This window comes from Chelonoidis abingdonii, chromosome 5 (assembly GCF_003597395.2).
Source record: "Chelonoidis abingdonii isolate Lonesome George chromosome 5, CheloAbing_2.0, whole genome shotgun sequence".
NCBI lineage: Eukaryota > Metazoa > Chordata > Testudines > Testudinidae > Chelonoidis > Chelonoidis abingdonii.
Genome location: NC_133773.1, coordinates 118,327,416 through 118,354,487, shown reverse-complemented (window position 1 = coordinate 118,354,487; position 27,072 = coordinate 118,327,416). Strand labels below are relative to the sequence as shown.

Genomic DNA, 27,072 nt, shown 5'->3' with positions numbered 1-27,072 from the left:
TGATATGAGCATGTCATTTTATCTAGCATTCCTAATTAGATAAATTTATGCTCCGATAACCATAATATTGATGTCTTTTCTAAGTTGAAAGAGATAAGATTTTTATTCTTCTTCCTTGCCTGGCTAAGTATTGTTAGTAGAGGTCTTTGTTTTGTTTGTTTTTTTTAGTTTTGTGGTGTGTTATGGGAACATACGGTAAACAACAATTTACTAACCAATAATTATGGGTGAGCCAAATAAAATTTTGGTGTCACATAAAATTGTCTTCATGTTTACAACACAGATATCCAGCCGGTGTTGACAAAGCACGTTTGACATGTTCGCAGTGTGATTTTGCGAAGTAAAGGCCATATTGACTGCTTTTACGAGATATGAAGAAACTTATCATTGTCATCGACGATGTGTAGCATCGATCCTATACTATCATCCCATTATGTTGATTTCCAGATTCCTGCCGAGACGTCAGTCCTTGTCGACTCCGGAACAGTCACCATTGTCATATGCCTTCATTCCCGAACCAGTGGCCCTATTTCGGATTCACAGCGGGATTTTCTCAGAGCTGCGAAAATGTACTCAATCGCCGCCACCGTGAGTACATTAGGAAACTTACGATCTAAGATACTTCGACTCAGCTATCCGCAGTACTCATGTTAGCTACGTTGCAGGATATTCTTTCACCCTTTTCAGATAGTGACAACATTTCCCAGCAGTTCAGACCGGTCTCACGGCCTCACTGCTGTAAGATCGAACAGAAAGATGCAGACAAGAATAAAATCAGAATCCGGAACAAATAATGCTCAGGTCTGGCCTCGCCCCAATACAATAGAACCACTATGTGTATCCCTCTTGTGTAGTCCCTCGTGCCACCCACTTAGACTGATCTGAGCACCTTCCTATTTTCCCAGTCCATGTAGCTGAACAACGCATCAAGCCCATTCCGAGCAGCTGACACTCCAGCGCCGGAACACTTCAACAGCATCTGAGCAAACCATTTAGCCTTGCGATGACGTTTGCTGAGCTTGTCCTTCCCTCTTGTGCGGCATGGGTCACAGCCCAAATGTTCAGTTGTAAACAGTGGGGGCTTCCGGTCCCTCCTCCTTTGCCTGGGAGAGGAGAGTGAAATCTGGTAAGAAGAACCTCCTCCATACCTCCTCATGTGGGAGGTTGGCAAGGGCGAAAAACTGACAATAGACCGCAGCATCTTCCCCCCTGCTCTGTCCGTCTCTGCTGCCTTGGCAGCTGGACTGCCCCTACTCATGTTTTGCTATAAATGTTCTTGCCGCACGTCCTGAGTCGGGGCACGGCAGTTCCAGATGTGGCTATCTTCAAGATGCAATACAGCATACGTACTACTCGGCTTTTTTTCTTCTTCTTTAAATCTCTGATGCCTGATTGGTGTACTTCCGTTTCAATTGGTATCTGGTTGAGCCGGATCAGTCTCATAACTCTGGATTTGAATCTTTTCGGTTCTACGTATTTCCCCGATTGGCTGCAAGTTATACCTTAGTCTTTCTTAAACATTGCATTCTGTATCCCGCTCACCCAACAACTCCCTCATTGACGGTGTGAGAGAAGCAAGACTGTACTCTTTCATCACACTCTGTCGTTGCTTGCCTTGTTTCGACTTCTCCTCACTGACCTCTCCGGCCTGATTATCTTATCCACACTTTCTCTTTTGTAAGCAGCCAGAGCCTATGTAAATGGTTTAAGCATTCTCATCTTTGTCCGAGCTTTGCCTGGATAAGAGTCCTAGTTTTTTCTTAACCGTTAGGCCACCTAGGGGACATTCCCAATAAACAGCTTTCCCTAGTGTTCACCAAGACTTGGTCTGGTCGCTGTTTACATTTAACAACCCTTTTTGATCAACCCTATAGCTAAGTAAACTCATCAGAAAAAACCACACAGGCACATTATGTGTATTAATGGAAAAATTAATTACAATTCTCGACTGTTTCTAGATTTCATCACAGAAATATTTGCACATATATTTGTGAGATAGATCTTAACCATCCTGTTCATACAGAGTTTTGTATGACAATCTTAGGATTCTTACCAGCCTTGAATAACTTTACTATCGCATACCAAGGAGGCTAGTATAAAGTATGTAAATAATGTTTAAGTGCGTACAATACTCAATCTTACTAATTGTATGCATATACCAAAACAAACATATGAAGTTTAAATCCATTGAGTTTCCTATCAGGAATTTTGTATCAAATATAATCTGTTAAATAAAGAACGAGACAGGGGTTGGAATAAACTGTACCGTGAAAAAAATCTAGATTTGAACTCAATGACTATGAAGAAATAGCTGTTTAAAGTTGTTGTGTAAGGAACCACTCATAAATCTTAGATGGAAGGGACCCTCGGTTAGGTCATCTCGTTCCAGTCTCCTGCATGCAAGCAAATATTAATAACTAGACCATTCCTGACGGGTTTCTCTAAACCTATCATAAAAACTTTTTGAGGAGACCCCTAGGCGAATTTATTCCAGTTGACCCTAACTACCCTTAGAGTTAGAAAGTTTTCGATTAATGACCAACCTAAACTCCCTGCTGCCAATTTACAGCCCATTGCATCTTGTTCCTATCCTCTGAATTAACTAGACAATTTTCACCACCTCCATGCAAAAAATCTTTGTATTTGAAAACTTTATTGTCCCCCAATCAATCTTTCTTCAGCCAGACTTAAACAAAAAACCATATTTTCAATCTTCCCTCATAGGTAGTTTTTCTAGACTTTTAATCATTTTTTTTTGCTCTCTCGTCTTTCCTCCACATTTCCACATCTTTCTATACGGCTTTCCAACACCGACACAATATTTCTAGCTAGACCTTATGAACATGATAGAGCGGCAAGAATTACTTATTTGTCTCTGACTTACAACACTTCTATACATCCCAGAATTAGTAACTTTTTTAAGTAACCCAGTTTTACACTGTGGATCTATTATGATCCACTATAACCTTCAGCTTCTTTCTGTAGTACTCCTTCCTTATCGCGTCGTTTCCCATTTTGTGTGTGTGCAATTGATTGTTCCTTCCTAAGTGGAGTACTTTGCATGTGTCCTTATTAATTTCATCCTATTTACTTCAGATCATTTTCCCAGTTTGTCCAGATCATTTTGAATTTTAATCCTATCCTCCAAAGCACAAGCAACCCCTCCCAGCTTGGTATCATCCACAAACTTTCTAAGTCCTGGTCTACACTATGAGCTTAGGTCGAATTTAGCAGCATTAGATCAATTTAACCCTGCACCCGTCCACGTGACGAAGCCATTTTTGTCAACTTAAAGGGCTCTAAAAATTGATTTCTGTACTCCTCTCTGACGAGGGTTTTAGTGCTGAAATTGACATCACCAAGTCGAATTTGGGGTAGTGTGGACACAATTTGACGGTATTAGCCTCTGGGAGGTATCCCAGAGTGCTCCATTGTGACTGCTCTGGACAGCACTTTCAACTCCAATACGCTAGCCAAGTACACAGCAAAAACCCTGGGAACTTTTGAATTTCATTTCCTGTTTGGCCAGCATGGCGAGCTCATCAGCACAGGTGACCATGCAGTCCCAGAATCACAAAAGAGCTCTGGCATGGGCTGAATGGGAGGTACTGGATCTGATCACTGTTTGGGGAGATGAATGCCAAAATATTTGAAAAAATCTCCAAAGGCATGATGGACAGAGGCTACAACAGGGACCTGCAGCAGTGCCGCATGAAAATTAAGGAGCTCAGGCAAGCCTACCAAGAAATCAAAGAGGCAAACGGTTGCTCCAGGTCAGAGCCCCAGACATGCCGCTTCTATGATGAGCTGCATGCAATTCTAGGTGCGGCTCCCATCACTACCCCACCCCTGTCCGTGGACACCTGCAAGGAGGAGTCTCGTGCAACAGGGATGAGGATTTTGGGGACAAGGAAGATGAGGAGGTGGAGGAGGATAGTGCACAGCACGCAAGCAGAGAAACCATTCTTGCCAACAGCCAGGAACTGTTTATCACCTTGGAGCTAATACTCTCCTAACCCAGGCTCACGGACCATGAAGTTGGAGAAGGCACCTCTGGTTAGTGTAAATATAATGCATGGTTTAAAAGCAAACATGTTTAATGATTAATTTGCCCTGAAGAATTGGGATGCATTTGTGGCCAGTACAGCCCTTCCTTTTAAATGGCCAAGCCAATGGGTGCTTGGTATGGGAAAGGAGAGCGCTGTTGTTTGAAACCATTCCCACATGTTATGAAGGTTGAAAAAGCTGAAGTTACCATGGCTGCCTGCAAGCCGAATTCTGTTGCCTGGCCCTGCATGTGTGATCTTTCACCAAACTGGCAGGCCTGCAATATGAGGCAAAATGCGACCTTGTACCGAAAGCACATGTGCTATGTAATGTTAACAGCTTGGTTCACCGTGGAAGAGTGTACCCATTGTTTTCTAAAATGTGTCTTTTTAAATAGTACTCTCCCTTTTTTTCCTCCCGCAGCTGCAAATGTTTCAACACTTCCCCTATCATCTCCATCCCAGAGACTAGCGCAGATAAGAAGGTGAAAGAAAGCACTCGCGATGAAATGTTCTCTGAGCTCATGCAGTCCCCTACACTGAAAGAACTCAGCAGAATGCGTGGAGGCAGACAATGTCAGAGTCCAGGAAAGCAGAAAATGAATGTGAGGACAGGAGGGACGAATGAGATGAGAGGTGGCAGGAGCAAGATGAGAAATGGCAGCAGCGCGATGAGAGGAGGCAGGGTGCAATGCTGAGGCTACTGGGGGATCAAACTGATATGCTCTGCCATCTGGTGGAGCTGCAGGAAAGGCAGCAGGAGCACAGACCGCCGCTGCTGCCCCTGTGCAACTGGCCGCCCTCCTCCCCAAGTTTCATAGCCTCCTCACCCAGACACCCAAGAAGGTAGGGGGAGGGGGAGCTCTGGGCACCCAACCACTCCACCTCAGAGGACTGCCCAAGCAACAGAAAGCTGGCATTCAATAAGTTTTGAAGTGCAGTGTGGCCTTGTCCTTCTCTTCTAACCTCATCCACCACCCAACCTGGTTCTTCCCTCCTCACCCACCCCTTCCACGCTACCTTAGCAGTTATCCCCCTATTTGTATGATGAATTAATAAAGAATGCATGATTTTGAAACAATAATGACTTTATTGCCTCTGCAAACAGTGATCGAAGGAGGGAGGGTGGTTGGCTTATAGGGAAGTAGAATGAAACAAGGGGGTGGGTTTTCATCAAGGAGAAACAAACAGAACTATCACACTGTAGCCAGGCCAGTCATGGAACTGGTTTTCAAAGCTTATCTGATGCGCAGCACTTCCTGATGTGCTGCTCTAATTGCCCTGGCTGTCTGGCTGTGCATAATCAGCGGCCAGGCGATTTGCCTCAACCTCCCACCCAGCCATACATTTCCCCCTCTTATTCTCACAGATATTGTGGCGCATACAGAAAGTGGCAATAATAATTGGAATATTGGTTTCACTGAGGTATAACTAAGTCAGTAAACTGCACCAGCACACTTTTAAATGTCCAAATGCACATTCTACCACCATTCTGCCCTTGCTCAGCCTATAGTTGAACAGCTCCTTACTACTGTCCAGCTGCCTGTGTATGCTCCTGAACCATGGCATACAGGGTAAGCTGGTCCCCAGGATAACTATAGGCATTTCAACATCCCAATTGTTATTTCTGTCTGGAAGTAAGTCCTTCCTGCAGCTGTTCAAACAGACCAGAAGTTCCTGAAGAATGTGAGGTCATGTACCTTTCCAGCCATCCATGCTTGATTGGTGAAACAGCCTTTGTGATCCACCAGTGCTTGCAGCATCATTGAGAAGTACCCTTGCGCAGTTTATGTATTATGCTGCCAAGGTGGTCCGGTTCAGAATAGGAATATGTGTTTCCATCTATGCCCCACCACAGTTAGGGAATCCCATTGCAGCAAAGCCATCTACTACCTGCACATTTCCCAAGTCACTACCCTTGATAGCAGCAGCTCAGTGATGCATTGGTTACTTGGATCACAGCAGCCCCCCACAGTAGATTTACCCACTGCAAATTGATTTCTGACTGACCAGTAGCTGTCTGGCATTGCAAGCTTCCAGAGGGCTATTGCCACTCGCTTCTCAACTGTGAAGGCTGCTCTCATCTGTGGTATCTTGGTGCTTCAGGGCAGGGGAAAGCAAGTCACAAACATGGAAGTGCCCTTACGCGTCCGAAAGTTTTGCAGCCACTGGGAATCATCCCAGACCCGCAACACTATGCTGTCCCAACAGTCTGTGCTTGTTTCCCAGGCTCAGAATCGGCGTTCCACAGCATGAATCTGCCCCATTACCACCATGATGTCCAAATTGCCAGGGCCCATGCTTTGAGAGAAGTCTGCGTCCATGTCCTCATCACTATCGTGATTGTGCTGTCGTCGCCTCCTCACCTGCTTTTGCAGGTTCTGGTTCTGCACGTACTGCAGAATAATGTGTGAGGTGTTTACAATGCTCACAACAGCAGCGGTGAGCTGAACAGGCTCCATGCTTGCCATGGTATGGCATCTATAGGAGAGCAGAGTTGCAGCAGGAGCAGTGGATGATGATGGTTAGCACCGCACACATTTCCTGAGGAAGAACACATGTTCCCGGGAGCCCATGACAGACAACATGGAGAAATTCGCTATCGAGACACGAGCAGGAGAGCAGAGTTGCAGCGGAAGCAGTGGATAATGACAAGATGCCAGGAGAATACATATTTATAAAGAATGATGAGAGACCTATGAGTTCGATTCATGGCACCAGGAGAGAAGAGGGAAGAGTTGCAGCGGAAGCGATGGTTAGATGACAACGGTTAGCAGTCTTATTGCACCGTCTGCTGAAAGCAATATGGCATCTCTATGGAAAAAAGGCATGAAACTATTGTCTGCCTTTGCTTTCACGGAGGGAGGGGCGACTGACGACATGTACCCAAAACCACCCGCAACAATGTTTTTGCCCCATCAGGCATTGGCAGCTTGATGCAGAATTCCAATGGGCAGTGGAGACTGTGGGATAACAACCCACAGTACAATGCTCCAAAAGTCAGCGCTAGCCATGGTACTGTGGACACACTCCGTTGATTTAATGCGCATAGTGGGGACACACACAGTCGACTGTATAAAATCGCTTCCTAAAAATCGACTTCTATAAATTGGACCTAATTTCGTAGTGTAGACATATCTTAAGTGTACTCTTGTCTGCTATTATCTAAATATTTTTTATTTAGATATTGAACAGAACCGGATACAGACCAATCCCTGCCATTCTATATGCCCTTAAGGCTTGACTGTGAATCATTGATGATTCTCTCTGGGAATGTTTTTCCAACCAGGTACGTACCTACCTTTATATTAGCTCCATCTACATTATATTTCCCTAATTTGTTTATGAGCAGGTCACGTGAAACAGTATCAAAAGCCTTACTAAAATCAAGATATATCACATGTACTGCTTCACCCCCTCCACATGTCTTGTTACCCTGTCAAAGAAAGCTATTAGGTTGGTTTGACATGATTTATTAGATGATATATTAGAAACAGAGACAGCTCACAAGTAAATACCATGTAGTAGAAAAGTGAAAGACTCATCGCTTCAGAATTTTTTATTGTGTTGCATGGCTAAAAAGGGTTAAACATTCTGCAAAATAAACAACTCTCAAAAGATGTGTGGGGAGATAATGTTTTTGTGTATTTACATATAGATGAGTTGGGTGGACAATGTAATCAACGGTCCCTGTCTATGCTGTATTCTGATAATTCAGAGATCAAAAGAACATCCTAGCATTTAAATAAATTGTGAACACAGGATATCTCTTTATTCATCTCTCTTTGAAATGTATAGCAAACAATCTGTGAATGGTAGAGGAACAAGCAATTGCCTTATGTTAATTCTATAGCTAAGTACTGGTCATGGACCTCCTTCAAAGTCATCCTAATTGCCTTTTTTCCCCGAGGAACTCCAAACTTGTCAAAGAGGACATGAAATTGTATAAACAAGCCTTAGGTCCTGATTCGTTATCTCAGATCTGCGTAGGCTTCATCAGGGGAAATTTGAGTTGCAAGACTGAGGTCCCAGTTATGCTGGTATATCCTGAATATGAGATTTGGACATTGGACTATAACCTATGAACTATTTCTAAAAAAAACTCTTTGCAACTACAAAGCTCCTTATCTCTGCTATGAATCTGAATCTCAAGAATTCAGCTCATGCCTGTATGTATATTGATCTTTTAACCATACTCTCTCTTGTTTTTTAATTAATTTTAATTTAGTTAATAAGAATTTGCTGTAGCATGTATTTGGATAAGATCTGAAACATTCATTAATCTGGGAGGTAATGTGTCTGATCCTTTGGGATTGGTAGAACCTTTTCTTTTATATGATGAAATAAGATTATCAGGAATCTTCATCATACTTGACTTAGGTACCTGATTGAAGGCCTGAAACTGGATCACTTTAAGGGAACTGTGTTGTTTGGACTTCTGAGTAACCAGTAAGGTAATAAAGAAGCTGTTTTATGCTGGCTTGGTAAATCTAAGTATTGGAATATCCATCAGCTTTTGGGGGACTGTCTGCCCCATTCTTTGCAGTTCACCCTAACTGAATGATCATAGCTGGCCCCCATTGGGACCCCGGTCACAGTATGCTGTATAAATATGTTAGAGACAGAGACTGCTCACAAGTAAATACCATGTATTAGAAAAGCAAAAGACTCATCGCTTCAGAATTTTTTTTATAAAAAACAGATTGGCCAAAGCAATAAAAACTATTCTATAGGGAACAACTCTGCACTGTAATTGGTAGATAACAGGGCCTCATTCAAAGCCTATTTAATGGTAATCTCTTTGGATCTTGTCCTAAAATTTGGTGGTAATATAGAATCAAAGAAATGCCGGACTGGAAGGGACCTTGATAGGTGATCTAGTCCTATCTCCTGCACTGAGAAAGGACTGAGTATTATCTAGACAAGTGGTTTTCAACCTATTCAGTATTGTGGGCCGCATATGCAGCTCTCTCTGTTATGTGGATTGCATCCACACTATATATATACTACCTGTATGGCCCTGAGAATGTCACATGGGCCTCAGCTTTGTGCTGATTGGGCCACAAGTGGTCTACAGGTTGATCTAGACCATCACTGACACATGAGTAACTTGTTCTGGTGCTTTAATTATCCTTACAGTTAGGGAGTTTTTCCCCATGTCTTGCCTAAATATTCCTTGTTGCAATTTAAGCCCATTATTACTTGTCCTGTCATCAGCAGATAAGGAGAACAATTTATCACCTTCCTCTTTACAACTTTTTACATACTTGAAGACTGTTATCATATACTCCTTCAGTCGTCTCTTCTCTAAAGAAATGCATATTTTCAATCTTTCCTCATAGGTCATGTTTTCTAGACCTTTAGTCATTTTTGTTGCTGTCTCTCTTTATGTGATAGTTGGTTATCTCAGCTTGCAGGGGTTCATAAAACTTTTCCATCAGTTTTTGCTTCTTATGGATTCACATCCCCTTACTTTTGGTCTGAGTTTTAGGTTTGAATTATCTCAAATACAAAGTGCAACTCAATCAAGTTTCACTTGGATTCACACAGGTCACAAGAGTGACTCTGTATCAAGCAAAAGAAAGCCACAGCTTGATTTTTCAGAATCATGTTAAGCTTGAATTTTTGGCAGATAAAGTCACTGTGCCAAATTCAATCCTATTGTAAACAACCTCCATGGCATCACTGAGGGAGGAATACCTCTGTAATACAGGGGAAAAACATTATGGACTCATATACCTCTGCATGATTGTATTTTAGGGAACCACCACATGTGTCTCTGAACAAGAACACTTCCTTAAACCAACATTTATGCACTAGTCAAGGTTTCCTATGGGATTTTTGGCTTAAACTGGTTTTACTCATTTGTATCCTGAATTTTAGCTATAAATCTCGAATAGCGCTATTGAAATCATATCCTAATGTGTATTGAGCTTGCTGTACATGCATAGGCATTGGAGGACAGGGGAGGTCACGTGTCCCCCCCCCCCCAGATTTCTGCCAGGATGGGAGTTGGGCTGAGCAGAGCTGAAGGGACACGTCCGGGAAAGGTACCAGCAATAAGTGCTTCCACTGAGCCCCACTAAGTGGCACCCAGAGCAGGGTAGTGAGACTGGGTTGACAGCACAGCTCTCTGCCAGAGTGGGTGCAGGGAAGCCTGCTGAGTTCCATCCCTTCCTTGCTGTCAGGCAATTGCACTTATCTGCTCGAGTACATATCTAGTCTATCCAGGGGTGTGCAGAAGTGGTTTGAGGAGTCAGTTGGAGCAATGGGGGGTGGGAGAAAGCAGGATCCAGGGGAGGCAGCTGGGGCTGGGGTAATGGTCACAGGTAGGTGGAGAGTCTAGGGAGGTGATAGGAATGTGGGTGGGAGGTCCAGGACGGCAGTGGGGGGCCAGAGGGAATAGAGGGACTGGGGGAGGCAGCAGGGACCAGAGGCAATGGGGAGGGGTGGAGGTCTGGGGGAAGGCATCAGGGGCCAGGAGCGATGGGTGGGGGGGCCAGGAGAAGCAGCGGGGACCAGGGTGCCAAAATACAAGTTTGCCCAGGGCGCCATTCTTCCTAAGGATGATCCTGCAAGAGCTGGCCTTAAGGGTGGGCAACCTGTGCAACTGCCCAGGGTACCGTGGTCGGGGGAAGATGTGGTCAAGAGGGTGTTGCTGGAGGGTGCCTTGGCAGTCACCAGGAAGTTGATGGTGGTGAGGGGTGGTCTGTCATGCCCCCTCACTATCAGCAGTTACCAGTCACCTATGTGTATTCACTGCTTGGAAGACTCCTTAGTTGAATAAAGCCTGGTCTTTGCTAGTATCTGTGAAATCTATGGGCTGGTTCCAATGCAATGGGAGTCTTTCTATTGACTTCAGTTGGCATTGGATCAGGACCTGTATGTCTTTGATGTTCTTTAATTTGAAAGGACCTTGCCTGAATAATTACAAATTACAGAACCACTGGTTCCATAAACCAAGAATCTAGTCACAAACAATTAGGGGCTATGTTCTGCCACACGTACTCATACTTTGTAATACCTTCCTCCTCAAGTAGCCGAAAAGAAAAATAGGATCTGTTCTGTGAACCATTAAGAGTTGGGTCAGTACAAAATGCAAGTATGGTATCTTTCGAAGGACAAAAGTTAAATCATTATATACTTCAAATTTCCCTACCCTGTCTTTTTATGTTTCAAAAATAGTTCAGAAAGGGGGTGTGAGTGATATTCAAAGAGAGGTTGAAAAGGTTTATGGAGGTTAGAATGAGGAAAAGACAGAAAAATTATAACAGATCTATATAACAGTGACTGGTCTAGAGAAGACCAAAAAGATGTTCCTTATTAAGAAGAGCAAGGGACCTCTCAATGAAAGGACAGTGAACAAAATACAAAGAATATACAAGAAAATTTCTTCTTTATGTAGTATATGGAACTCACTGCCATAAGACATTATTGAAGCACAGAATGCAGTGAGACTATAAATAGGAAGAGCATCTGCAGTTACAACAGCTTGAATGAAATTACAGTGACCATCATGTGTCATGTTTCAGGGTATAATTACTGAATGGTATTAGAAAGTAATCATGCCTCTGTGATATGGTACTGCACAGTTTTCCAGGTGCAGGGGGTTTGATTTCTTCTGAAGCATCTAGTACAAGCTCATGTGATTCCTATATTCCTACCTGGATGCAGGATGATATTTTGGTTTTTGCTGTCTTGTTTGGAAAGCTAATTCCACTTCCCTGCTGATATCTGGAATTTCATAAATAAGAATGTATTATTCCTTCTCACATGTAAATTGCACAGCACTAAATACAAATAAGAATGCACCTAATCACAGTAATGAAAGGAAGGAAAGTAATCTATATTCATGCATACTACAAAGTGATTCAGTAAAAAAGCTAATGGGCCAAATTTATCCCTGACATAAATGGGCTAAACTATTGTCATCAGTGGGGGAATAATTTATTCCAGGGTTGAATGGCACACAGTTTACAAGGTAACATCATAATCTTTCCTGTTACCAAACATGGAGTAGTGTAAAGGTAAATAATGCAGAATGCTCCCTAGAAGAATACAAAATATCCTTCTGTCCCTTTAACAGATGGGTGGAATTAATCCTAATGTTAACGGGACCAATGCTGTTTGTTTAATTCAATGAGAATTATTCCATTAACCTCAAAGGGAACAGAATCAGCCCCCCCCCCCCCCCCCAAATTAAGGAACTCTGTCATATGGAGGTATAAATTGCAGGGAACGAACAATGTATCTTCATTTACTTTGAAGTATTTATGCTTTTCAGGGAGGAATTTCAAAGAAATTTCAAAAATTTCAGGGAGGAATTTGCCCCCAGGTGCCCACTTCATACAAGTTGGACATCTGGGGGCAAACTTTTAAAGGCATACAGGGGCCTCCAGAGACAGACCGTTCATGTGATTATTAAAAACGCACTGAAATCAATGGAAATTAGCTGCCTAGTTGCTTCTGTAAATCTCACTGTGTGCCTATCTATATCTTCAGGCATCTAAATGTCTTTGAAAATCTGGCCTGTGGCTCCCCTTCAGAAATCCAAGCCTTAAATTAGATTTGACATGAGAGATAAGTGTGATATTGTTGTTACACAGAAAGATTTTGTTAGTTCCATTTTAGAGTCCTTCTCCAGATAAGCTTTCCATCACTATGCAGGTATTCTAAGCCTCTCTCCTCTCAGTAGTTGTATACATGAAGCCTGTAGTTTAATACTCTACTTTATGCATCCTCCACTATGAAATTTTGGCCATCACTGTCATTCTAAAAGAAGTAATGGGAATATAAGACCAGATCCTTGGCTGTTGTAGACGAGCACTGAACTCAAAAGATGACACCAATTTACACTATCTGAAGATTTGGCCCAGAATATGTTGCTCTTACAATAAGAAGGAAAACACAAGGAATCTGCAATATACAGTTAAGTACTAACCTCTTCCTTTTCCAAGTGCCTATATAGAATGATAAAATAGATAGTGAATATTGGAAGCTTTCAGTGACAATGATATACTATTTTTTATATTTGTTTGCTCCACATGCTTGTTACCACAGTACAGATGTGATTTGGCCCAATGAGGTATGCTAAATGTAATACTTGGTGAGTCCGATGCATGCCTGGTGCAACTGCATTAGAGACACACCAGCCATGAATTTGGTCCAATGATCCTTTATTCAGTGAAGTGATTGGGGAATTTTGCCATTTCTTGACTGAAAGCAAGATAAGGAGTAATATTTCAAATGATCCAAAGTACATTGAAATAACTGGGAGTCTTCCCACTGACTTCAATAGAGCTGAATTAGGCCCTTAGTGACTATACAACTTGAATTTACCCTCTATATATGTCTTATGTGATGAACTACATACTCATAGATTCATTGATTACACGTCATAAAGGACAATTGTGATCATCTAGTCTGATCTCCTGCATAACAAAGGCCATAGAATTTCCCTGGATTCCTGTTTGAACTAGAGCAGATCTTAGAAAAATCATGATTTAAAAATTGGCAGGATGGATGTATCCAAATATGGATATGAATGTATATATATAAAAATTACAGGTTTACTTTGATATAAACACAAGCTAAATTTTTATCTTAATTCCACTGCCATCACTGAACTTTGAATTTATATAGTGGTATAACTAAAGCATATTTGTCCTGGTAATGATCTCACTGAAACAGTGGATCAAATTCTGCTCACAGTAACAACATTACAATCTTTACGAAGTCAGTCATGTTGCACCTGTGTAATTGAGAGTAGCACTTAGCCAGGTGTTTCCATAATTAATCTTCTGTTAAATCAAGCACTGAAATAGAATGCCTGTAAGTAAAATTGGAGTTTTCTTTTGAGCCTACCTCACTGATAGCACAATTATCTTTCTGCAGTGGTATTATATTACATTCAAAATGTATTGTATGAACAGTATTCACCAGGACATACTATGGTACAAATATCGAATCAATAATAATTACTATAATAAACATAATGGATCAAATTCATCCCTGGAGTAACTCCACTGAAGTCAGTTAAATTGCACCCAAGGGAATTTGACCTTTATTTTATTTTGATGTTACTTTCATCCACTAAACATACAGGAGTATCTTCAGTAACATAAATTAATAGTAAAGAAAAGACAAAACACTCTACAATCAGTGTACTCCTTGCACTTTGAATCTTAATTAAAAATTACTTCCTAACTACATTTTCTCATTGCTTGTAAATGGATAAGGTTTTATAGTCACACTATCTGTGCCATAGGGGCTATATTAATACAGTTTTATCTAATGTGAAATCTCTTCTTTTCATATTGTGCAACACTCAACATTTGTCCTGAAATTCTGGGCTTGTCTTCACGTACAGCACTACAGTTTGCACCAGTGCAGCTGCGTCACTGTAGCGGTTAGTGAAGCTACTACATCACTGTTGGTGTAGTTAATCCACCTCCCCAAGATGCGGTAGCTATGTCGACAGGAGAAGCTCTCCTGTTGACATAGCACTGTCTACACTGGGAGTTAGGTCAGTATAACTAAGTTGCTTAGGCGTATAGATTTTTCACACCCCTGAGTGACATAGTTATACTGAGATAGATCTGTAGTGTAGACCTGGCCTCTGCTTTTTAAACTTACATATGAGTATTTTTGCAACAATATTAATGTGGCTGTCAGGGGTGCAAGTAGAGAAGGTTAATTACTGGAATGTGTTCCCATTTGTCGTTAAGAATATATTCATTACTAATTTCTGTAATGAGTCAAAATGCTTCAAGAAAAGCCAGACCAAAAAATATTGACATCTTTTTCTTTCTTGCCAACATGTCAGTTCTGAATGTTAGACATCAGTAAACTGCTGTAATAAGTAACTGTATTGTAACCTGTTTTGTAATAATTCAGCAAATGTGGAGTCCATAAAAATATATTAGCTACTTTTAAAAATTAATCCTATAGATAACTGAGGTTGGATAAACTCCATATGGCTAAAATAAAAAATGACCATTTTCCCCCAAGTTGATCTTTCTGGAAGTTTATTATTATTTATTTATTTATCTAATCTACTCACCTTCTTGCGTATAGGTATTAGAGGATGAAGTAGCAAAGCCTTAGACAGAATATTCTCAAGGTATTTTTGTGAAAATATCAGCTCTTATCCCGCAATTTGTATTCTTGATAATTTCTAGCCCAATTTCTCCCTCAAATTATTATAAAAATTTTATGGTTGAACAATCAAGCCTTCAGATTACATCATTCTTATCTGAGAATTCAATAAGGACGTTTATTTGACAAATGGGATAGTGGGAAATCCAAGACAGATGTGATTCTTTGGCAGTGGGCACTGTTAGTACTACAGAGTAGCAGCAAACATCCAAAGCCCACAAACGCTCCCATGGAAGTATGGGATGCAATTGTCCCTCATTTCCCCATTTTAAATAAGACCATTATTAGACAGGTATCAACTTTGCCAGTCATAGGATAAATGAACATTTTGAAGAATAAACACCATAAAATACATTAAAGAAAAATCCTATAAAATGTAATGTTATAGAAATGTAATAGTATAATATAGAAATTACTGTAAAAACCTATATGATTAGTAGAGAATAACAACATTCTATATGGATTTGAACCATCCATAGAATTTTATAGAATTGTAGATATTACATTTTTTATTAAATTCTATAGGATGGTTAAAAAAAATCCCAGAACTATAGAGAAGTTATTACTTATTATTGATTTTTATAACATTTATTAATGCACTTTCCTATTATTTCAAGCTCTATTATCCTTGTGTTTTCAGTTTTCTGTCAAACGGAATATATGTTGAACAAGGGCACAATTTATATTTTTCTAGGATAAAATTACTAATTTTTGTGTGTATGTACTGCTGAACCTTCATAGACCTCTACAGCAGTTTGTATTTATGAGACACATTCTTATCTAAATGCTCGGGAAGATAACTTTAAACCATGTATACAAATCTCATTTAAGCAATTAACTCTACACTGATCTGCCATTGACAGAGCAGTGGCTTTAAGACTGCTACTACATTTTGTCTTTATTTACTTTCTATATTGATAATTATACAAGGATTACTACTTACTTCATTTAACTCCATAACAGATAGGTGTCTAGAAAAGAAAGAAGTAGATGCAAAACATTTCATTATTGTAAAATAAAAATTTCGAGATCTTAAATACTTTAATTTTACTTTGATAATATCAATCGTCCATGGCATGGTAAGGAGTTTATTACTGCTATATAAATTAAGAAGCTGGTTATTTTCCACATAAATTCATTGGAGAAAAAAGTTATGGTTTTCCATAAAAACTGTAGCATTAATGGAATTAATCATGGTAAATGAGACATATCCATTTGAGATGTTTGTATTTTGGGAGCACATATGTGCGTGTGGTGGTGGTGATCTGTATACTTATGAGATTTCTTCTAAACAGTTTTTCCACCCTATTAAAAAAATCACTAACTTTTATTTCAACTATAAATTTGTTCCCTAAAGAATGAAAATTATTTTAAAATTGAAATGCTCAAGATAGGTGGAATGAACAGAGTAGGAGAAGAGATAGAGGCCATGTCTACACTACCGGTAGATTGGCGCTGCTGCAATCAATGCAGTGGGTGTCGATTTAGTGAGTCTAATGAAGACCCACTAAGTGGATGGCAGAGCACTCTCCGGTCGACTCCAGTACTCCAGCGGAATGAGAAGAGTAAAGTAAGTCAATGGGAGAGTGTCTCCTGTCCTCAGAAGGGGAACCCAAGATACAAACAAGTACAGAGAAGTGGACAACAGTAATCAAGGCCTTGATTCAGCAAAGCAATTAACTCGTATTGAAGTCAATGTCCTAGTGAAGTGCTTTGCTGAATAGAAATGGATTTATGCATGAGCTTAAAGTTTAGCCTCTCGGCTCTTTGTTCCAGAGCTACAGCTGGTGCAAACTGGAATAGTTCCTTTCGACTTCAGTGAATGATGTACCAGCCAAAGAGCTGACCTGTCATGTGTAGGTGGGAAGGGGAATGTCTCTACAAGATTTCTTATATGAAATAAATAAAAGGTAATGTACTAGTTGGACTAGGTGCAAAAACTGAATTGATTTCCTACCCTTTTGTCATTGGAGAGCTTAAATCTATTTTTGATTACATATGAAATTTATTTGATGGACAACGCCTAAGTCCCATTTTAAAAAAAGATTTATGGCCAGATTTTTGAAGGTATTTATGCACCTGTAGATGCAGATAAGTGCCTCATAGAATTTTCCAAAGCATCTAGCTGCCTAACTCCCATTAAAATCACCTAGACATCTAGGTACCATTTAGAAAAAGACAAGCATGTTCTTAAGTCCATTTTTGTGAAGCAAAGCACCGAAGTATGGCCCTAACTTTAGGCACATGATTAAGTTCCTTTGATTTTAAGCTTAAGTACTTTGTTGAATAGAGATGGACTGCTGGGTAGGGGCCATGGTGCCTTTGTAAAATGAGTTGGCACTCTGTCCCCTTGAAACTAAACATAGTTGGTACTATTATTGGAAGGTCCAGCAGTACGGTGACCATATTTCTCAAAGAGAAAATGGAACATCCACAGCCGCTTGCCTAAGCCCCACCGCACCCATGAGGCTATTGCCTGTCGCTGGAACCCTGCACCCTTCCCCTGCAGGAAGCTGTTTCCTATCACTGGAACCCTGCAGGGGCCCCCTCAAGAGGCTTTTGCCCCAGTGGCTGGAACCCCGCTGCCCCGCCCATGCTGGAATGCTGCCTCCTCCCACCTCTGCCTCTTCTCTGCACGCCCTGGCATCTCCGCTCACTTTCCCCCTTCCCCCAACACATTCCTCCATACTGCATACCACTTTTTTGACAAAAGTGGACATTTGTCCCATTTGCTCTTGCCAACTGACCAAGTCAGCAAGAGCAAATGGGACAAATGCCTCCTTTTGGGGGAGGGGGGAAGTCAGGATGGCCAGGACAGGGCTTAAAAAGGGGGCTGTCCCAGCCAAAACAGGGTGTATGGTCACCCTATTCAGCAGGACTACCAAGAACTGACTGGAAATGTGACTGAACAACTCTTACACAGTAGGATCCTTGGGACAGGGATTGTGTTTTTCTCTCTTTCTCTTTGCTTGCATACCACTGTGTCCACCATCTATGTTAAATAAATACAATTATTGTACTTAGAGATGGCTGGACATTTTCAAAATTTCAGTGAAAGAAGTGGGACAAAAATTTTACAAGAATTTTCATGAAAATTCCACCCATTTTTCTAATTGGCTCTGTTTTTACTTTGCTTTTGTTAGTTTTTTTATTGTTAGTATCAGATTAAGCTAACGCAAGCTACTCTTTATATAGTAATAATTCATGGCTGTTAAAGAAGTGGCATTTTCAGGGGTCCAGGTTTCATATTTTGATCTATTTCAAACTTCCAGGGCTTTCTTACACAATGTATCTGAGACTCAAAAATTTGTCCTTGGTAAGGTGAATAGAAAATGAAACAAACATGCTTGGTAACCATTACCTGGTGTTCTTTGCTGACATTGGAAAGGTGTGAGCCTGACTAAATATTTTCCTTGTATGAGGCAGCTGGCTGCTTCCCTCTGGTTCTGGAGGAAGTGGCTGATACTGCTTTGGAAGTGTCTTAAGAGGCCTAAAGTCAAAAATATAAGAACTGTTAGGATGTAAAGAGGACACAAAACAGTCTAGTAATTGCAGGATGCACATGTAGAGCACTGGAATTTTATTAGGACTATCTCTTATCATATATTTGGACAATGCTTAGCTCAGTAGGGCCCTGATCTTAGGACCTCTAGATTCCATGCACAGGTCACAGGACAGGCCTAGCAGAATGAGGTCCCAGTCCATGATGAAGGATTCTCAACACTACCACAGCACAAACAATAACAAATATATTAATATTTAAACAGCATTGAATACTGAAATCACTATATTTTGACAACTTTGAGTTTGCTAGTATATACATTTACTGAAGTATTTATATTTCCTATATTTAATTTAGGGAATATTATGAATATGGCAGCAATACTAATGGTTTGCAAAGCTATTTACAATTTGAATGGCATTCACTATATGTGCAGTAAAATTAGCTTGGCATTACTTTCCAACGTATATTTTATTTATGATGATTGTTAATCTTAGATGAAGATAAAAGGACCAACAAGGCAAAATAATTGATTATGTATAACAAGATAAAAAGAATTGCTTTATATTAGCAGAGTAGAGCCCAATCCATTTCTCTTGAAACTAAATGACAAAATTCCCACTGAAGTTCCACAAGAGCAGGATTTAGGTCTGTAGTATATGAAACAAATTAATATAAGGAAAATGTTAACAGGAATTAAAATGCAATATTGTTCTATTGAACAGACTCCTGGGGCTTCATCCAGCAATCATGGAAGTCAATAGGAATCTTTCCATTGACTTCAGTGGGAACTGCATCAGACCCCAGGTTTCCTGACTTAGGGGCCTTATCCATCTCACATTCAAGTCAATGGCAAATGTCTCATTGACTTCAGTGATGCAGGACTAGGCCCTAGGTACAAAGTTTCTGAGCTTAATCCTTTGTTTTGCCTACCACCCAACTTAGTTTTAGAATGTAGGAATGTCCCAATAGTACTAATTAGACGATAACCTGTAAATTCACTTACAAACATCTTATTGACATGACTCATTGAGGTGGGCTTGCGCACTAGTTTTCTTATCATGATTCTTTAACCATCTTCCCAAAAGCTATTTAGGAAATGCATGCATGTTCTATCTTAGTATGCTTACCTTGGAGGGGGCAAAGGGTTCTGAAAGAGAGAGGAAGCATAATCACATGGAACTCTTTTTTTTTTTTTTTATTTACAAGAAGAGGCTGGAAACTGAAGAATGTTTAGTCTTCACGAGCACAAAACTCTTTACGCCTTTATTTCTGCATAACACACAGACATATCTAGCTATGACAAAGGGCCTGATTTTTAAAAATACTTCCAACCCAGCTTCCATTTTTTGTGAGCGCAAATAAGTGAAGCTGCTATTAATTGCAAGGGCTAAAGCTATTGTGCCAGACGTAGTTCAAGCACATGACTAGATGTCTGTGGGCACGATTTGCAGGTGCACTTGGATCTACAAAAGCATGGTTTACAGGTGTAGCAATCAGACTTCCAGGTTCAGAAATCTAAAAAGCAACATTTGTGGGTATAATTAGTTGGGATGCACAAAGTGGTATCTGCAAAAATGGACCCTACTTTTCAAAATCAAGCCCCTAATATTGTTAATATTTTTTTAATAAAAAAAAACAACTTGCAATGAAATTGTCATTAATGAGAGGAATTATCCTTACCTGTGATCCAATTACTTTTTCTTTTTCTCCTAAATATAGAGATGGTTAAAATAAATGTTAATAGAGTGCTGCCCATGTACTTAAGAAACAAGCCTGTAGTTTGTTTGTTCAATGCTATGAGCAAGAGATAGGAGCTAGATTGTATCTTTAGACACAATCCTGAAACTGTAAAATGCACTAGTACAGGAATAGCCCTTGAAGGCACTTAGAACCACCCCTCTAAAGTACCGTTCCCACCCTTGCTCCAGGAGTTTAATAATTTTTTGCTGATCTGAATCAGCAGCAAATGACAATATTCCTAATTCTGTCCCTGTATTCCAAGTTTGAGGAAGTAAGGAGGGGGCACAGCACCCCAGACCCAAGCTCTAGGTAATGCACAGAGGTGTAAGGGGTGGCTCTTACTCCCTGTGTCGGCATAAAGTCTAATTCACAATCTACACAGACGGCTGGTATAGCAATTGCTGGGGACTGCTCAGTAGTCTCACTGTCTGGCCCTGGGATGAGGATGGATTCCACATGCCAGCTGCTTTGTACTTGACATTCACAGACTCCAAATCCTGAGGGTGGAATGGATTTCATTCTTTCTCTGGCATTGCACTTTTTTGGGCAGCAAAGGATCAAAGATGCGCACTTTTGTATGGATTTCCCATTCTCATATCATTTACGCTTATCTCCATATAAGATGAGAATTAGTCTGACCAGCCATATAGGAGCAAACATAGGTAATTGCAATAACAATAACAAAAGCTGGAACATTATTCCTCTTTATGTTTGGGTCCAGATCAATTCTCTCTAACGTCACTCACAAAAAGCTGTTTATTATGTGTGCTAACTAAGGAACAGTTATGGTTGAGGAAAAAGCTTTATTTTTTCATCTCACATTTTCCGTTGCAGAAGTAAGAGCACATATAAAATTGGGTCAATTTTTTCACAAAAGTTGGTGTGACACTGGGACTGAAATTTGATTTAACTATGCAGTCGTTATATAAAATATTTGGCATTGATATTGACTTTTCTAAAACTGTTCATAGATTATATTTTTGTTATAGTTATCAAGTTGTCTGGCATTCAGTTTGTTTTGCTAATTTACATATTAATTCTGACTTTTCCATAAGACTCTGTTACCCCAGTGATTGTACTTGCTGACTTCATAAAACTATGAAGTCAAATCCTGTTTTCATTATTAGTTTTTTGCATGTAATATGACTAATTACATTTTATTCATTCTTTAATCAATGTTCTTCAAGGATTTAAATCACTATATTTTACTCTTGCTGTTATAGTTTCTGCTTTTTTAAAAATAAACCTTGACTTTGTCTCCATAAAATTCTATGAGCCAACAACATAACTAAACAAAAATGAAACATAATAGATGTTAACTTATCCTGCAAGCAGTAAACTGTAACAAATTATTCTGAAATGAAGTAATTATAGCTTTAATATTTAACAGTTCTATAATGAAACTGACAAAGGAATTTTGCAAGTTTGTGCAGATAAATCCCTTATGCCATCTTGTGGTTCACTGGTTTAATAGCATGAAACAGGAATATGAATGTTGAGAAGATAGTTTCTATAACTGTGCAGTCACTATTGTTAATTAAAAATAATAATGAAGAGTCCGATATAGGCACCATAAGTTTAGAAAGCACTTAACAAATGTGTTTTAAGACATCTGCTCTAATCCCAATCAGTCCACCCTAGCCTTAGCAAATCTGGGTTAAAATTTTTAAAGTGCTTAAGAGACTTAGGACCTTAAAATAATGGAATTTAGGCTAAGGGACATATTTTTAACAGTAAGTTCCTAAAGATGCAGATAGGAACCTGGGGGGATTTTCAAAAATGCCTGCACCCACAAAATCTGGGCTAGCTTCCTAGGCTCCCTATACAATGAATAGAGAGATGCAGGTGCCTTAGAATTCACAAAAGTCATCATGCTAGGTGGGGAGCTGCCTAAAGTAGCCAGTAGAGATGATGCCTATAAGAGGGGTATATGCTAAGCCCTGCCCTACTCTCAGAGATATGCCAAATCCAGATTGCAGGAAGGTGCCTATCTATGCTAGAGATCCACTATTGGGAACTCCCATCTCAGAGTCAGGTGGCTTACGTGCTTATCTCCACACAAAATGGCCAGAGGAGAAGTCCATCTTATAGCTTTTAGCTCAGTCCTACCTCCCAGGAGTATGCGCTAACCATTGAGATATAGGATAATCTGATGTGGATTACCCTCAGTCTCTCCTGGTGAAGCTGTTCTACTTTGGATAAATACTTAAAGAGTCATTCAAGCAGGGGGACTGGATCTTGGGTCATCTGCCTCCCAGGTGGGTTCCTTATCCACTAGGCTACAGAGTCAGTCTCACTTGCTCTTTAGCTGCCCTTTCCCCCCCAGGACTCTTTCATAGTTCACTCCACAGTGGACCAACTTCAACATGAGAGTTTTCAGGTGATCCACATCAGACTGTCCAGAATGTTCCACTGCTCAGTGGTTAGAACACTCTGCTAAGAGATGGGAGGACCCATTCAGGTTCCTTCTACTCATCAGACAAAGGGGGGAAATGAAATCTGTCTCTCCCACATCCCAGGGGAGAGTGCACTAACCACCAGGGAAAAGTTATAAGGTGGGCACCATCAATTCCTCCTCCAGCCAGACTGTGGCTACAGAGTGGCTCTGCAGTCCCTCTACTGTCAGTTGGAGAGAGGATTCCTTTTAGTCACCAGCCTTTGGAGAACTCCTCCGATGCTTGGCCTCTTTAAGGAAACTGGTGGGACGGAATGCACCCCTGTACTCACACCCTACATGCTACTGTAATAATCTTGGTACAAAATACATCTTGTGAGGTGTCATTTGAAAATTAATATCTCACTGTTCAATAATATCCTGGTAAAATATGCGTAACATTATATGTGGCATTATGAAGGATAAGCTGAAATCATCACTGAAGTGTTTACCAGACAGGTCTGGGGAGTAGGTAAACCTGTTTCTCAAAAATGAAGGACAAGTTGATGCCCAGCGAGGTGTCATCAAAGCCTATGGACATTCACCCATCAAGTTGCTATCTTTGGAAGGAAAGGGGGCAAGGACAAACAGACCTGCATCTTAGCAAGCAACTTATATAATCATTGAATCTTTGGACTGGAAGGGACTTTGAAAGGTCATCTAGTCCAGTCCCCTGCACTCTGGGAGGATTCAGTATTATCTAGACTATCCTTGATAGGTGTTTGTCTAATCTGCTCTTAAAAATCTCCAGTGAGGGAGTTTCCACAATCTCCCTAGGTAATTTATTCCAGTGCTTAACTGCTCTGACAATTAGGAAATTTTTCCGAATGGCCAGCCGAAACTGCCCTTGCTGCAATTTAAGCTCATTGCTTCTTGTTCTATCCTCAGAGGTTAAGGAGAACAATTTTTCTCCCTTCTCCTTGTAACAAGCTATTTGAAAACTGTTATCATGTCCCCTCTCAGACTTCTCCAGATTAAACAAGCCCAATTTTTTCAATCTTCCTTCATAGGTCATGTTTTCTAGACCTTTAGTCATTTTTGTTGCTCTTCTCTGGCCCTTCTCCAGTTTGTCCACATCTTTCCTGAAATGTGGTGCCCAGAACTGGACACAGTACTCTAACAGGCCTAATCAGCGTGGAGTACAGCGGAAGAATTACTACTTGTGTCTTGCTTACAACACTCCTGCTAATACATCCCAGAATGATGTTTCCTTTTTTTGCAAGTGTTATACTGTTGATTCATATTTATCCTGTGATCCACTATGACCCATAGATTCCTTTCTGCAGTACTCCTTCCTAGGCAGTCATTTCCCATTTTGTATGTGTGCAACTGATTGTTCCTTCCTAAGTGGATCACTTTGTATTTGTCCTTATTGAATTTCATCCTATTTACTTCAGACCATTTCTCCAGTTCATCCAGATAATTTTGAATTTTAATTCTATCATTCAAAGCACTTATAACCCCTCCAATCTTGGTATCATCTGCAAACATTATAAGTGTATTCTCTATGCCATTATCCAAATCAGGGGTTCTCAACCTTTTTCTTTTTGAGGTCCCCTCAATATGCTATAAAAACTCCACAGTCTACCTGTTCCACAACAACTGTTTTTCTGCATATAAAAGCCAGGCCCAGTGTTGGGGTGGGGGAGAAACAGGGCCGATACCTGGGGCCTCATGCCATAGGGGGCCCCCACGAAGCTACGTTGCTCAGGCTTTGGATTCAGCCCTAAGTGATGAAGTTCAGGACCCTGGGCTTCGGCTTTCTGCCCTGGGCCCCAGTGAGTCTAATGCTGGCCCTATTTGGTGGACCCCCTGAAGCCTGCATGTAGTCTCCCAGGGGGCACAAGACCCTTGGTTGAGAACCACTGATCTAAATCATCAATGAAGAATATTGAACAGAACCGGACCCAGAACTGATCCCTGTGGGACCCCACTTGATATGCCCTTCCAGCTTGACTATGAACCACTGATAACTACCCTCTGGGAATGGCTTTCCAACCAGTTATGTACCCACCATAGGGTAGCTCCATCTAGGTTGTATTTTCCTACTTTGTTTATGACAGGGTCATGCAAGACAGTATCAAAAGTCTTGCTAAAGTCAAGCTATACCACATCGACCCCTATCCACAAGGCTTGTTATCCTGTCAAAGAAATCTGTTAGGTTGGTTTTACATGATTTGTTCTTGACAAATCCATGCTGACTGTTACTTATCACCTAATTATCTTCTAGGTGTTTGCAAATAGTTTGCTTAATTATTTGCTCCATTATCTTTCTGGGTATTGAAGTTCAGCTGACTGGTCTGTAATTCCCCGGTTGTTTTCTTTTCCCTTTTTATAGATTGGCACTACATTTGTCCTTTTCCAGTCTTCTGGAATCTCTTCTGTCTTCCAAGACTTTTAGAAGATAATCGCTAATGGCTCAGATATCTCATCAGTCAAGTCTTTGAGTATTCTAGAATGTAGTTCATCAGGTCCTGATGACTTGAAGATATCTAAGTTGTCTATGTAATTTTTAACTTGTTCTTTCCCTATTTTAGTCTCTGATCCTACCTCATTTTCACTGGCATTCACTATTTTAGATATCCTTTGTGATGAAAACTGAAACAAAAAAATCATTTATCACTTCTGCCTTTTCCACATTTTCTGTTATAGTTTTTCCTCTCTCATTTATTAGTGGGCCTACCTTGTCCTTAATCTTCCTCTTGCTTCTAATATATTTGTAGCATGTTTTCTTGTTATTCTTTGTCTCTAGTTAGTTTAATCTCATTTTGTGAATTGGCCTTTCTAATTTTGTCCCTTCATACCTGTATGATTTGTTTATATTTGTCCTTTATAATTTGGCCTACTTTCCACTTTTGTAGAACTCTTTTTTGAGTTTCAGATCATTGAAGATCTCCTAGTTAAGCCAGATGGTCTCTTGCCAGACTTTGTATCTTTCTTACACAGTGGGGTAGTTTGCTTTTGTGCCCTTAATAATGTCTGTTTAAAAAACTGCCAGCTCTCTTGAATTGTTTTTCCCCTTAGACTTGCTTCCAATGGGATCTTATTTACCAACTCCATGAGTTTGCTAAAGTCTGCCTTCTTGAAATCCATTATCTTTATTATGCTGTTTTCCCTCCTACCATTCCTCAGAATCATGACCTCTACCATTTCATGATCACTTTCACTCAAGCTGCCTTCCACTTTCAGATTCTCAACCAGTTCCTCGCTATTTGTCAAAATCAAATTTAGAACAGGCACTCCCCTAGTAGCTTTCTCCACCTTCTGAAATAAAAAATTGTTTCCCATACATTCCAAGAACGTGTTGGATAATTTATGCCCTGCTGTGTTATTTTCCCAACAGATGTCTGGGTAGTTGAAATCCCTCATCACCACCAAGACCTGTGCTTTTGATTATTTTGTTAGTTGTTTAAAAAAAAGCTTCATCCACCTCTTCTTCCTGGTTAGGTGGTCTGTAGTAGACTGTTACCATGACATTACCCTTGTTTTTTACCTCTTTTATCCCTTCTAGAGATTTTCAGCAAGTCTTTCTCCTATCTCCAACTTAGCAAACTTCTCCCTGACCAGACTCCATGTCTTCTTGCTCTCAGCTTGCTGCTTTCTTCCGTGCTGTGCAAGTTTGTTCAGTAGCAACAGGGTTTTGGTAGGCTTTGTATAATCAACTGAATGTTATTTATGATTCAATAATATTTCTTCATTCAGGGCTCAGTTTAGCATAGCACTTCCACATGTACGTAACATTAAGCATATGCTTAACTGTTTTTTGCTGAATCAGGTCTATAGTTAAGATTACATGTTTGCCCATCTGATCCAAAGTCCATTGACTACAGTTTTGAGAGGGTCAGGTACCTACACAGCAGTGGAAACTGGAGGAAATAGTGGACCATCCTCTGGTTGGGCATTTTTCCTCACCGTTCTAAGAGAAAAGTTTCTTTCACTTCCTAGAGACCAATTAAAGTGCATTGCTCCCCCAGCTAGAAAGGGCTATTTGTAGTTTAAAAGCTTCTAGTACACTTTTGGTTTTTGGTCATGGGGTGCCTTGGCCTTTAAGGGAGTGGGGCTGGTCCACACCCTGGACAATTGGCTGAGGCTGATCTGGGAAGTTTGTCTGAAAGGGCTTTTTTAATGAACAGCTGGTACACTTGGAGAAGGCAGAGCCAGATGAGAAGGAGAGGAACTTAAAAGAGAGA

At 40.4% G+C, this 27,072-nt stretch overlaps 1 protein-coding gene across 1 annotated transcript in view; it reads right to left on the bottom strand.

Annotated features, from left to right (window-relative positions):
- CLNK (cytokine dependent hematopoietic cell linker) overlaps positions 1 to 27,072 on the bottom strand; it is a 73,672-nt gene that overhangs the window by 24,088 nt on the left and 22,512 nt on the right. Inside the window, exons 9-14 of the mRNA XM_075066753.1 lie at positions 20,389 to 20,417; positions 19,836 to 19,855; positions 18,565 to 18,693; positions 16,147 to 16,174; positions 12,988 to 13,006; positions 11,711 to 11,786 (exon numbers count right to left, since the gene is read on the bottom strand). Of these exons, the coding sequence (XP_074922854.1) occupies positions 11,711 to 11,786; positions 12,988 to 13,006; positions 16,147 to 16,174; positions 18,565 to 18,693; positions 19,836 to 19,855; positions 20,389 to 20,417 (301 nt within the window). The remainder of the gene's footprint in view (positions 1 to 11,710; positions 11,787 to 12,987; positions 13,007 to 16,146; positions 16,175 to 18,564; positions 18,694 to 19,835; positions 19,856 to 20,388; positions 20,418 to 27,072) is intronic.